Source organism: Recurvomyces mirabilis (genome assembly GCF_035927965.1).
Source record: "Recurvomyces mirabilis strain CCFEE 5264 chromosome Unknown scaffold_21, whole genome shotgun sequence".
In the NCBI taxonomy this organism is placed as follows: Eukaryota; Fungi; Ascomycota; class Dothideomycetes; order Mycosphaerellales; family Teratosphaeriaceae; genus Recurvomyces; species Recurvomyces mirabilis.
Window position 1 is genome coordinate 1 of NW_027041955.1, and position 12,449 is coordinate 12,449.

Genomic DNA, 12,449 nt, shown 5'->3' on the forward strand with positions numbered 1-12,449 from the left:
GATCCCGTATCTTTATACGAATTAGGCTAATATAAACGTTCCGCTAGCTCCGGAGTCGATTATTACTATCGTTTCGTATCCTTATATAATATATTTAGTACGTAGGACTATTACTAAAGTCTATTAAACATTCGTGTTATTAAGTTCCCGTAATCTGTTCTTACTAACGGGCTCTCCTAGTTTTTTGTCTCTTAAGCCGCTAGAAGCTCGGGGTCTTTAAGGTAGACTTCCTAACTAAGGGGTCCGTCCTTAGGCTATAGTATAATTTTTCCTCGTTCGATACTTGTCGATACTAGTCCTTTAGTTAATAGTAATAATTTACCGAAAACCTATCCCTTCTATACTAGTAGTAGTAGGATCCTATAGGTTATAGCGTATAACTATTTATATAATATAGTCTTATACTACTAGATTATCTCTTGCTCTATAATAAGGTCGTTCTACTAGTTTTCTTATATTATATAGATCTCGTCGAATCGCTATATAAGTACTTTAACGTAGTCTCGTATATTCTTACTAATATAGATCCCGTCTAGGGCGTAATATCCTCTAGATCCGTCGAACTTGCTTCCTATCGGGGGTATATCTCGTACGTAGGGTTGTCCTCCTTCGAGGTTAATTTGTCGGTAGTCCTAAAATTCCCTCCGTAGGTTATTAAGTAGTAAGTCGAAGTTTTTTCGATATAGTCGTCGTTTCCCTTATACCTTCGGGAAGACTTCCTCGTATTATCTAACTATTATAAGAATTATTCGTCTAATTAGTTCTAGTACGTCGATACTAAAGTTAAGTATTTCGTTATCGCTATTATTATCGTCGTCGGTATATTCGTATTTTAATAACTCGGGCGTGTCCTCGTAACCGTCCTTAGAATCTAGTATAATAGGGGTTAGCGCGAAGCTTCCCTAATCGTATACTACAACTAGTTATCTTAATTCTTCTTCGTCGTCGGATTCCTCCTTCTAAGGTTGTTATATTTCTTATAGAGTTATATCCTCCTACCTAAGTAGAGGTAGAGACCTTCCTCGGGCGTAAATACCGTCTTCTCTATCCTACTATAGTTGCCGTTATCGAACTAGTACTAGTTTAAATATAGGGGGCTAATACGTAGTACTATTAGATCCCTATAATTCTATTAAATTAAACTCTCGATAAGGCTTACTTAGGAACTATCCTAAGTCTACCTTACTCGAGTAGTAAGTCGTATAGGAGTCGTTATAATATCCTATCTAGTATAGTTATTTATATTCGCTATCTAGGTCCTTTCTAATACTTCCTCCGATCTTTATTATCGTATCGCGGATAATGTAAATATCGTCCGTAGAGACCGTTCCGAGTAGTTCGAGGAACTTATTCTCCTATTTAATAATTTCGTCCTTACGGTTAGGGTATCGCTTCTTTATTAAGCCTATCGTATTAGCGATCTCGGATTGCGTTTATCGTATAGCGTTACTATTAGCTAATTTCTTACTAACGTACATTCCTAACTAAATAACGTTAATAGCTTCTTAAATATGTTCGGTAAATAGATTACGTCGTTCTATAACGTTAATCTCTATAGCGTTAACCTCCCTAAGATCTACCTTATAGTTCTACTATAGTTATACCTTACGGCTACGGTAGTCTCGTACGTAGTATCCTTCCTTTTCGTACGAATAGTACTTTAGTCCTTACTTCTTACTCTAGGTATAGTTCTTGCCCTTAGCTCCTGCTCTATTAGGTTTACCTCCTCTAAACTTGCGTTAAGTAGCGTTAAGTTCTATAGCGTTAGGGTCGCGACGTTACTATCCTCCGGTCCGGCCGTAGGGAGTATAGCTAGTTCGTCCGCGGTCCTAATTAGTATTACGTTTTTCTATATATCGTTCGTAGAGTATATTATCTACCTTAATTATAGCCTCCTATAAGTATTCTAAGGTATCTTAGCGTCCTCCGTATCTTATAAGCTCGTCCTTAACGTTATCCTTAAGTCCTCGATAGTATATAGATCTTAACGTATTGCCGTCCTATCTAGTACGAGTAGAAACCTCCTTAAACTTAGCGGTATACTAGGATATAGAGGCCTTCTACGTAATATATTAGATGTTCCGGATAGCGACTTGCTAGTTATTACTAAATCTATAAATTCCCTTAACCTATTTAGCGAACTCCGAGAAGTCGGTAAAGATCCCGTCTAGGTCTCTATTCTCGAGTAGGACTATAGTTAATTTAGGACGTATCTAGCTTTAGGCTTCGCCTCGAAGGTAGGATACTACGATACGGTAGCGTCGTTATTCGCTTATAATACCTTTAAGGGAGAAGTATAGTATAATCTAGTTTAACTAGTTATCGAGCTTATTACGATCCCTATAGAAGAAGTCCGGTTTAGCGGAATACTTTATCCTATCTTTATTAGTAGAGGTACTAGCTCGAGCGGTCGAAGCTATACTAACGTCTCTTTCGTTATTAGGAGCTATTTGTTTACTTAGGGTACTTACCTACTATAAGGGTATTTAAAATATTATATACCTACGGTATAAGGGGGTTAGAGCTCGTTAGACGAGTAAGTTCTAAGCGATAGGTCGGGTAAGTAACTACTCTAAGGTTTAACCTTTCGGCGGGTTAGTAACTTAAGTTAAACACGAACTACCTATATAAGAAACGCTTATTCTATATATATAGGAGATTCGTGTCTCTACTAATCCGACTAATCGTAGCGCGGTTAGTTTAGTTAGTAGTATCTAATCCGACTAATCGAGGGAGTGTTAGTCGTATTAGTTGTAGGAGCGGAAGCCTCCGCTCCTAACTTCCTATCTACTCGCTTATCCTACTAATCGTGTTATAGTGTCCGTAATACTTATACCTAAGGTATATAATATTAATATAGATTTATAACTTTATAGTTACTCTATAACTTTCTATTTAGGCTTAGTGCTAGAGATTCTATAAGGCCTTACTTATAGTAGTACTTATATATAAGTATAAGTTACGTATAAGCAACCCTCGCTTATAGTAAGCTAACAGCCCTATACGGGCGTAGGTAAATAATGGTATGCTGCAGCTGCTCATGTAACAAGATTAGAACTCGATGATCTTGCACAGGAGATGCGTGACAATAACAAAGGAATGGACTTCCTGGTGCACTCAATGCTACGCTATGTATCAAGCCATTGCCCGACACGAGGAGTGCTGGTGGCATGGTCGTTCGTTCTATGGAACTCAATGCGACTGTCAATGCGACCCTTGATGCGACTTCTGTTGGTCTATAGACCTGTTGTGCTGCTCCTGAGCTCAAATCTCGGAGGGAAGAGCAGATTGTACACGTCTAGTATCTAGACAATTAATGCGATTCTCGTATATATGGCGAAGAAAAATGATGCGTATAGATCTGTTATGCACACCAAATCCACTCGATTTAGCAGAGCAGAACGGCAAAGTTCCGCGCGATTGGCAAACATTCCTCACGGTGCCTCGTCGGCAGCCGCAACAAGTCCGAATCCACGCCTCACCGTTACGAAGTTGCGCAATCAAAATCTCCAATGTTTGATGGTGGGTCTGCCACATCGCTGCCGCTTTCAAATCATGGCACGTTCTCGCGGAACGCTGCTATCGTGCACAGAGCAAAAGATGAGCCAGTAGCTGCAGTAGGTGGCGATGGCTCTTCCTTAAATACTTTTGATCAGACTCGAATATATTCTCGCTTGTGCCAAGCTGGGAGGCCAAGGGTATAAGTGAAGGCGCGCTGTAAACACCATCCGGTCCGGTAGCTCAAACTCGCATACAATGGAAGGCGGAGTACCACGAGATCACCGGCCACTGGAGCCGGAGGAGAAATTACCACCACCACGTCTGAATAATGATGATGATGACAACGAGGGCTATAAAGCTCAGAGAACGCAGACACAGGAATCTGGCCTACGGCATACCATGTCGCTCGAAAAGCAGGTTCCCTTAGCCCGCGAGGTACTTGTGATCGCCATCGTCTGCTTATCACAATTCTGTACCCAAGTTGGTCTAGGTCAGACCCTCAGCATACTACGAATCATCGCTGATAGCTTCGGCATCGACGATCCTGGACTTCAGAGCTGGCTGATCGCGGGCTACTCATTGAGCGTCGGAACTTTCATTCTCCTCTTCGGCCGCATGGGCGACGTCTTCGGATATAAGCACATGCTCGTGATCGGCTACTCGTGGTTTGCTTTATGGTCGATGGTTGCTGGTCTAGCTATATACTCGAACTATGTCCTGTTTGTCTTCGCGAGAGTACTTCAGGGCATCGGACCTTCGATATGCTTACCGAACGGCCTCGCACTTCTCGGTGCACTGTACGAGCCTGGACCTCGTAAGAACATGGCTTTTGCAATGTTTGGAGCTTGTGCGCCTGCTGGATCTATCGTTGGAGCAGTGTTTGGTGGGCTATTCGCTTTGGTATGGTGGCCTTGGACTTTCTGGTCGTTTGCCATCACACTGGCGGTCATTGCGCTCGCTGCTGCCTGGCTAGTCCCAGATCCGCAGGTGTATGGCGAGAGGCCACGAACGGTCAAAGGCTGGATCGACGAGCTCGATTTGGCAGCTGGGACGGTCGGCGTTGTCGGACTCATCTTGATCAATTTTGCCTGGAACCAAGCACCTATCGTTGGATGGCAGTCGCCTTACGTCTGCGTATGTCTCGTACTTGGCATACTACTTGTGCCATTGTTCTTCTGGTTGGAGCTGAAGGTGTCTCCTAATCCACTCATACCGTTTAGTGCCTTCACCAGTACCAACGCGTTTGTGCTGTCGTGTATGGCATGCGGATGGGGCAGCTTCGGTATCTGGGTGTACGAACTTTGGACGATCTTGTTTGTGTTGCGTGGCTCCAGTCCGCTTCTGGCGTCCGCATATCTATCACCGCTGGTACTTTCTGGCGCAATAGCTGCTGTCGCGACCGGTTTCTTGCTTTCGCATCTCAGGCCGGCTTATCTCATGGTGATTGCAATGTCAGCTTTCTTGACGGGCAATCTGCTTATCGCGACTGTACCACCACATCAGATATATTGGGCTCAATTTTTCGTCACGAGTATAATCGCCTGCTGGGGTATGGATATGAGCTTCGTGAGTTGCCTATACACGGGGATCTTATGGTCGTTTGCTGATGATACGTGTACAAAGCCCGCTGCAACCATATACCTGTCGAACACGATCGAGAAGTCGAAGCAGGGTGTCGCTGCCAGCCTTGTCAACACGATCGTGAACTATTCGATCAGTATCGCCCTGGGCTTTGCTGGTAAGTACACATCGATCGTTAGTAGCACATATCGCTTAGCAAAGGCTGATAGTCCCAATCAGGCACCGTCGAGGCACATGTCAATCATGGAGGCCAGACGGACAGAGACAAACTCGATGGCTACAGAGGCGCACTATACATGGGAACCGGTCTTTCTGGTATGGGCCTGGCAATCAGCATCGTCTTTCTTGCGAAAACATACTGGGAGGATCGTAAGCAACGGCCAATCGATCCGGAGGCGAAGTCATCACCAAGCGAGGAGACCACTTGATCGCCTGATACATCGAATGTAAGGGCAAAGTGAAGATGGTGGCAGGATCTTATCCTTGCTGATCGAAGCTTTCACCTCAAATCGAGCTACCCCGCAACACCCCACGATTTGCATGTGATGATAAATAGGGCCGACGTCAGAATGCTTATTAGATCATGCATCAGCCGTCCAACCCAGAAAGTGTTCTATAGTCTCGTTCCATCTGGCAAGCCATCACGAGATCGATTGCATTCCATCTTCTTACATCGTATCACGACTTTTTCGACCTCAACACAAACCATGTCTGAGTGGAGTGATCGCCGAGGACTCTCTCAAAGAGGCAAGGAGGTCCATGTACGTGGAGAAGCGAGAGAATGGCCTGCTCCACGTAAACAGTCTGGCGCTGGTATCATCGACGCAGTCAGACGAGCTTCCACGAGCAGCTCCGATGGGCTAGACAAGACGATCAGTAACACGAGCGGAGCACCAGCCTCGCCGACCAGTGGCCGGCGAAGGGTGAGACGTCTTGCGTTATTCATATCATGAGTGGCATGTTCGGCTGACAGTTTTCACAGTCATCGAACACAGCCTTATTCGCCAACCTGGAAAGCCACAAGCGAGGTAGCGAGGACTATGGCGAACGCCGGCAGAGCCATAGCGAACACGCATCTGCGGGTGTGTTCAGTGGTTGGTACAATTCTACTTTCCGTGGATACGCGAAGAATGTTGCGCCGCCCGCTCCGATCAAGGAGGTGAACCAAGAATCGAAGAGAGGTGTCATGGAATGACTACATGACGGCAGTACTGGATGATGTGGCTTCGACCTTCAGCGTACAAGTATCGATGTGAGATGACTCGTATTTTTCAGCTCCTTGTATAAATGTATATTTCGATCTTGCAATGCAAACGGTCTCATGGTATCTGGTTAATACTGCTGACCAGCTCGATATCTATGGCATTGATCTCGGATCGTTACGCGACGCTGGCTTGATATAGCTGCTTGCGTAGACGATTCGCACTGCCAAGTGGTTGGTGACCTTGCATCCCATACCAGACGTTGAGTTTCAGATGGTCGTCCCGGTAAGCTCGTCTGTCCGGATGGAAGACATCTTGACCTTTGGGCAATGTGAACTTTGCTACAGTCTCGAAGGGCTACTTTCCTTCATCCCACGTCTTGGAGCAGTCTTCGACACTTTGCTCATCGAGACCACGACATAGCTGTATCCCGAAGTCGAAGGTTGCATCGTGCTGGTGGAAGTACTCTCGTGGCCACAGCGAATGCTGGTCAGGATCGCTGTCATCTGTGATCTTTGCCTGTGCGGCGAGCTCCTGCTGCAGTCGGCTGGTAGGGAACATGGCATACTTTGCCACGTAGTCTCCGTAGCGGTAAGCAGATTGGCTGTACATGGTATATGCCATAAAATGGTGATTGTGCAGGCCTGCAGGCGCAAATTGCAAATCCTTGTCCTTCCGCTTACTCAACTCTGCTTTGAGGTTATCCGGATCGTCAAAGTTTCGCTCCCTGATCGTAAAGATCTCGAGCGTAGTAGGCAAATCTGGAAGCTCTAGCAATGGGGCGTTTTTGAAAGTGAAATCTTGTGTCTTGGTTCGCCTGCAAGCAGAGTCGAGGAACGAACCTCCGTCGACGTCAAACACTTTCATACCACATCCTCTCGGACCTGGTGCGCGATCATCCTGCAGGAAGCTTGGTTCATTGGCATATCGGATGGCAAGTGGATAGGTCTGACCCGTTCTGCTGAAGAGTCCTTGGCTAAGGTGGGGTGGCAAATCCTTCTCAACGACCATCGATCCTTTCACAATGGCCTGCGTCTTGACATGAGTGTCACGAAAGCCATGCCGATGATGGGAAGAGTTCTGGATGCGGCTTCAGCTCAGGCTTCGACCGGGTTGGCAGGTCATGGAATGATGAACTCACTCGTTGCTGAACCCTGTTGATAATCTCACACACTTTCTGTATCAAGTCCGGCTCGTTGGCGACCTCTGGCTCCACTTTGGGGTCAACCCAGGAGATCAGAGTCTCCGGCATCTTGTTGCACTTTCTTCTACAGACACGGAAGATGAGGACCCAATAGATATTGCTTGTTGTATGAAGACCATGACCTCATTGCGAAGCTAAATATGTGGTCTGTCTACTTGGCTGATCCCAATGACAGTGTTGCCTCTCTCCCCACTCATGATACCATTATATCTTCCGTGATACTATCATATCTTCGTGAGACAGGACCTCGATCAACACGCTGGGCAAGCTGATTGCTGCACAGGCTACTACTGTAGGTGGGCCCCCATCCAAATCACACCTCCTGCTCAGAACGAGCGTCCAGGCTGATGACTTCTACGCCTGTGGCGTTGGCTCCATCGACATCGTTTGCGTGGTGTACAAGGTCGGTGTCAAGGTCATCGTCCCAACCTTCGCGATCGTCCTTTGCTCGCCTGACGAATAAGACATCAAGCAGAAGCGCGTTTATAGCAATGGCGAAGCCGAACCAAAGTGCTGACCGGTATCCGAGAACGCGATTGGTTCTTGATCGATTCACTTGCGTCTCGATGGTCTGAATTAGATGTCAGCACTGCAGACTTGCTCTCGAATAAGGGGGATTGTACTCACACTTGCAAACCCAAGGCCAAGTGAGCACCCGAATAGATTGAGCGTTCCGATCAACGATCCAGCGACACCTTGCTCACTACGTCCGACCGAATTGCTTGCAATGATCTGAGCAGCAGTGTAGACCAGGTCCGGCGAAAACGCCATGAGGATCCATGCAGGAAAGACCTGTGCCCAGTAGGTCTCTTGCACCGGCATTGTTGCAATCAAGAGTGCTGCGGAGGCGGCGCTCGCGGCTCCAATGGCTAGGACCCACTGGGCAGCAAGCCGTGGAACGAGCCAGCCAGCGAAGACTGCAGCGAACGTCCCACATACCACAAATGGACTGAATCCCAGTGCGCTCGTCAAGACTGACTGTCCTCGTACAATCTGCAACCACGAGAGGCCATACCAGATGGTCGTACCAATGCACATGTAGTTCAGTAGAACGACAAACAGCAGGACGCCTAGTTGTTTGTTGAAGATATGTGGTGGCATAATTGGAGAATCCACGAAGCGTTCCCATAACACGAAGGCCGCCAGGAGAGCCAGTGACAGAACCAGACCGCCTATCTCGTAGGGGTACTGCCACCCCACTGCGGGTGCCTGGTTCCAGACGAAGTTGAAAAGTATCAGAGCGCTGGTGCCAAGTACAGCTCCCAGCCAGTCCACGGCTCCTCCTTTATCGACAGGGCTCTCGGGAGGCAAGAGCCACCACAATGGCAGTAGTACTGCTGCCGTGAACAGAGCGAGCAGCAGAAAGCACCACTCCATCTTGTAGTACTCGATAAAGACGCCCACAAGGACGCCTCCAAGATAGCCACCTATTGGTGCCGAGGCGCCAAAGAATCCATAGCTGACATTGCGTCCGCTGCCTGGTGGATTCGTGATCCCAATCATTGCAACGCCATTTGGTAGTATGAATGCTCCACCGATACCTGAGAGAGCTCGGAGGATGTTGAAAGCGATAAAGCCCGGTACGAAACCGTTGACTATCGTGCAAGCGATGAACCAGGCTCCGCCGAGTAGTAGCATGGTTTTGTGTCCGTAGACGGCGCCAAGTCTACCACTCATAAGTACGAACGTGCCTTGTGCTAATCTGACAAAGATTAGCTGATATCGACATGACGTGTCGTGCTTAGGTACGGGTAAGAAGCCGCTATCCAGTTGGCGTGGACACCGGTGACACCGAGCTTTTTGGCTATAGCGAGCCCGCCAAAGAGACCAACACCGTTAGACACCATCTACAGAGGTAAGTCAATGAAACAGGAGTGAGAAAACTGCCCAGGAGAGCGTACCTGCATCAGATTTGCCACGATGATGAGGGTTGTGACTGCGATGCGGCGCTTGCGGTTCGTAATGTTGGAAGGTGCGACATCGAAGACACGTCGATGGCCGGGACTGATGGGACTGAGGTTATTGCCGTTGTTGACGGGAGCAATGGACAATCCGAGTGGAATGGTCGTTGTGGTTCGAGCAATCGGTACGTTCTCGTATAGCAGGGCTGGCTGTGGATTCTGACTGTCCTCAGACGACGTGGATGTGCTCATTGTCGCCATCGCTAATAAGTGAAATCTTTCCTGCGCGAAAGTCGGTACGAGAGAAGTGCGTCAAGCAAAGCCTTGGTGGCGCTCATAAGGGCCAATTCCACCTCGATTTTGCATCAAAGCGGTCATCCGTCTTATCGTGCGAACAGCAAAGGAGATTGACGGCGACGACTCCTATAACTCATGATCCGCCGAGAGAATTGTTGAGAAATGTAGGTGAGAAGTCGTGGGCGAGCGGAAAGCCCAAAGAGGAAATTGCGCCCGCCATACAGATACGATTTGCAGATATGGTGGAGACAATGTATCCTTGACGTGTAGATTTGCTATGTGGCCATACCGGTAGCTCCATGATATGCTTGGAGTTTGCTTGAGCCTGACTCCTTGTACCAGCTCAGCAAGATCATGTCCGCCGAATACTACACTCTCACCTTGTGAATCGGGATCTCTGGCTCCATGATGTGGCAGACTATTCAAGCGTCCAGCGCGGGCAAAGAATGGCTTCGCAATCTAGATCATACGCTGCTTGCCCGTCGTTTTCGATGGAATTGGACCATCAAGTGGCTCTTGATGCAAGGAGTGTCGATAATCAAGGTCTCTCTGACACGAATAGATAGTCCTTAACGGTGCGGCCCGGTCTGCAGCCGCGTCATCGCCGAGCTGCCAATTATGAGCAACGTTCTTTCACGTTCACCAAGCGACTTTGATGATGCTCACAAGGAATATTTTGTTGCCGCGTCGCCGAGTGCTGTGGCAGTGCTACACTCAAACACGCGTCTTGTTTGCTATTCTGCTAAAATCGTGATGGCGATGGATGGTCAATGGTAGGCAATGCTGTTCTTGCACACACACACTCATTAACACCATACCCTGCTCTTTTCTTCGTCCAAATCTCATCGGCAAGTTCTCACATTGTCTTTGACAAGATGAGAACCTTCGTTGCGGCAGTAGTCAGCCTTCTGAGCACCTCAGTCCTTTCTCAATCCATCACCTCTACATCACCGCGCCTCACATCAACCGCCACTACATCCGCAACCAACTCTTCAGCCTCAAGCTACACGACGAGGACAGTTTGGCTGCCCCTAAGCAATCTCGGCAACCCGGCCGCCTCAGTCGTGACAGCTGCACCAGGTAGCACTGTTTACGCCCTAGCATGCCTATACGCGAGCACAACTGTCTGCACTGCTAGCCCATCGATTACTATCACGGAAGGGTCGAGTACTCTAATCTACACTATGATGTTCACTGGGTAAGCTGGCTACTTTTCGCATGATCTACATTATGTCACAACTCACATCAGTACTAGGAGTGATGGCTCCGCGACTCGAGGACCAGCGACAATCAACTGCACCCTCAGCGACAGTGTGGGCAGTGCTTCGGCGATCTGTGCTGGCCAGACCTCTCTATCGGGACTAGGGGTAGTCACTTCAACCTCGACGGTGGCAAATACTTATGTCCCGGTATCGATCACGGCGGGAGGCGACAACTTGCTCTCTGTTGCTATGCAGACAGCGAGCACTGGCAGCGGGGCGAGCTCGACTAGCTCCGCTGGGGGCTCCTTGAATACTGGCGGATGGTGGGCTGCTGGAGGTGCTGCTGGTCTGGCCGCTCTTGGTGCGTTGTGAGATTGGCTTGAAGCTGGAGAGATACTACGTACGCTATGCGGTCACGTTCAATTGAGTTACATACTCGGTGGCGGATAGCAACGTTGCGTCTGCTCCATCAGTAAGAGCTGTGGCGACTCCCCACGGCCTTGTCACGGCAGTGTCCGTTAACGGGACTAGTACATATGTACAGGTCATTTTAAACCAGACAAGACGAGTTTGTCATGGTGTCGCCTTACGTTGTGATACCACAACTCAAGACATTGATGCTTCCACTGGCTCCAACGTGCGATACCAAGGCAGAAGAATACGATTGCAAAAATACAATGCCATATCATGAGAGCTCAATCGTCTCTCGGCGATGCTCTCGAGGACTCTAGCAAGGTGAAGATCTCTGAAACACCCACTTCCTATCCTCTATTCGTCAATCATGCTAGTCGGGTACTTCACCACCCCTTCAAAGGATCCTTCAAAGCCTTCTCATCCACCTTAACAAACAGATGCTTCCAGAACACATTCCCAATATCTCCCAACTGCCCCAAGAAAGTCATCTGCTTAGTACCCTTTAGCCACCACTCAGGCAACTTCTCCTCGGTATACAACATCGTGATATCCTCAACACTAATAGTCGGGCCAAAAGTCTGAAGCAGAATACACGTCTGACTCCACATCGTCACCCACAGCTTCGGACTGCCAAGAAAGGTCACGCCGGCTCCATGGCCAGCGAGCTTCTCCTCTTTGTCCCGGCGGACTCGTGTTCGCGCAATGCTTTGAGCTGTTATCGGTCCATCCTGAGCATCGGCGAGGAAGGCACGGAACATTGCTGGTTGAAAGGTGTAGTTATCGCCTTGGCGGGCATCTAGACGGGTGAAAGAGGCATCGTGCTCCACGGCATTGTGGCGACGAAGATCGACCAATGTGAAGGTGCCGTCTGCACGGGTGACGGATTTGACGACGCTGGTCAGGACGTCTGCAAAGAGATGAGTGCAGTTTCCCGAGACAATGAGAGCTGCTTTGAGTCTGTCCCGAGTGATATTGTTGCCGTCTCGTGGGCTGGCGTCCTGACATTAGTGCTCCGCGCGAGCTGGGGGTAGGTTTGAGGTCTTACAGATAGTTGTGGTTGGCGAGTGAGTTTAAGAATGGACATGGCGAACGCTGCGATTCATCGCCACGAATGTATGTGTGGTCAGCCTCTCGTACAGCCTGTATT

At 48.3% G+C, this 12,449-nt stretch overlaps 7 protein-coding genes across 7 annotated transcripts; 3 read left to right on the top strand and 4 right to left on the bottom strand.

The window, feature by feature from the left end:
• Nucleotides 1-3,756: 3,756 nt before the first annotated feature.
• Nucleotides 3,757-5,510, top strand: ATR1 (multidrug-resistance type transporter aminotriazole resistance; the record flags this gene model as incomplete). The annotated part of the gene is made up of 3 exons (XM_064840158.1): nucleotides 3,757-5,067; nucleotides 5,125-5,239; nucleotides 5,302-5,510. The coding sequence occupies 3 exons, from the start codon at nucleotides 3,757-3,759 to the stop codon at nucleotides 5,508-5,510; spliced, it is 1,635 nt and encodes a 544-aa protein (XP_064692038.1).
• Nucleotides 5,511-5,789: 279 nt separating this feature from the next.
• LTS14_007467 (uncharacterized protein) lies at nucleotides 5,790-6,277 on the top strand (the record flags this gene model as incomplete). The annotated part of the gene is made up of 2 exons (XM_064840159.1): nucleotides 5,790-6,005; nucleotides 6,065-6,277. The coding sequence occupies 2 exons, from the start codon at nucleotides 5,790-5,792 to the stop codon at nucleotides 6,275-6,277; spliced, it is 429 nt and encodes a 142-aa protein (XP_064692039.1).
• A 364-nt stretch (nucleotides 6,278-6,641) lies between these two features.
• Nucleotides 6,642-7,536, bottom strand: LTS14_007468 (uncharacterized protein; the record flags this gene model as incomplete). Its single annotated transcript, XM_064840160.1, has 2 exons — nucleotides 6,642-7,364; nucleotides 7,426-7,536. 2 exons carry the CDS (start codon nucleotides 7,534-7,536, stop codon nucleotides 6,642-6,644), a joined length of 834 nt encoding a protein of 277 aa, XP_064692040.1.
• A 265-nt stretch (nucleotides 7,537-7,801) lies between these two features.
• Nucleotides 7,802-9,126, bottom strand: LTS14_007469 (uncharacterized protein; the record flags this gene model as incomplete). The annotated part of the gene is made up of 2 exons (XM_064840161.1): nucleotides 7,802-8,059; nucleotides 8,116-9,126. The coding sequence occupies 2 exons, from the start codon at nucleotides 9,124-9,126 to the stop codon at nucleotides 7,802-7,804; spliced, it is 1,269 nt and encodes a 422-aa protein (XP_064692041.1).
• Nucleotides 9,127-9,200: 74 nt separating this feature from the next.
• Nucleotides 9,201-9,650, bottom strand: LTS14_007470 (uncharacterized protein; the record flags this gene model as incomplete). The annotated part of the gene is made up of 2 exons (XM_064840162.1): nucleotides 9,201-9,335; nucleotides 9,390-9,650. The coding sequence occupies 2 exons, from the start codon at nucleotides 9,648-9,650 to the stop codon at nucleotides 9,201-9,203; spliced, it is 396 nt and encodes a 131-aa protein (XP_064692042.1).
• Nucleotides 9,651-10,870: 1,220 nt separating this feature from the next.
• Nucleotides 10,871-11,260, top strand: LTS14_007471 (uncharacterized protein; the record flags this gene model as incomplete). Its single annotated transcript, XM_064840163.1, has 2 exons — nucleotides 10,871-10,884; nucleotides 10,942-11,260. The coding sequence occupies 2 exons, from the start codon at nucleotides 10,871-10,873 to the stop codon at nucleotides 11,258-11,260; spliced, it is 333 nt and encodes a 110-aa protein (XP_064692043.1).
• A 425-nt stretch (nucleotides 11,261-11,685) lies between these two features.
• On the bottom strand, nucleotides 11,686-12,386 carry LTS14_007472 (uncharacterized protein; the record flags this gene model as incomplete). Its single annotated transcript, XM_064840164.1, has 2 exons — nucleotides 11,686-12,300; nucleotides 12,348-12,386. The coding sequence occupies 2 exons, from the start codon at nucleotides 12,384-12,386 to the stop codon at nucleotides 11,686-11,688; spliced, it is 654 nt and encodes a 217-aa protein (XP_064692044.1).
• Between the last annotated feature and the right edge of the window lie 63 nt (nucleotides 12,387-12,449).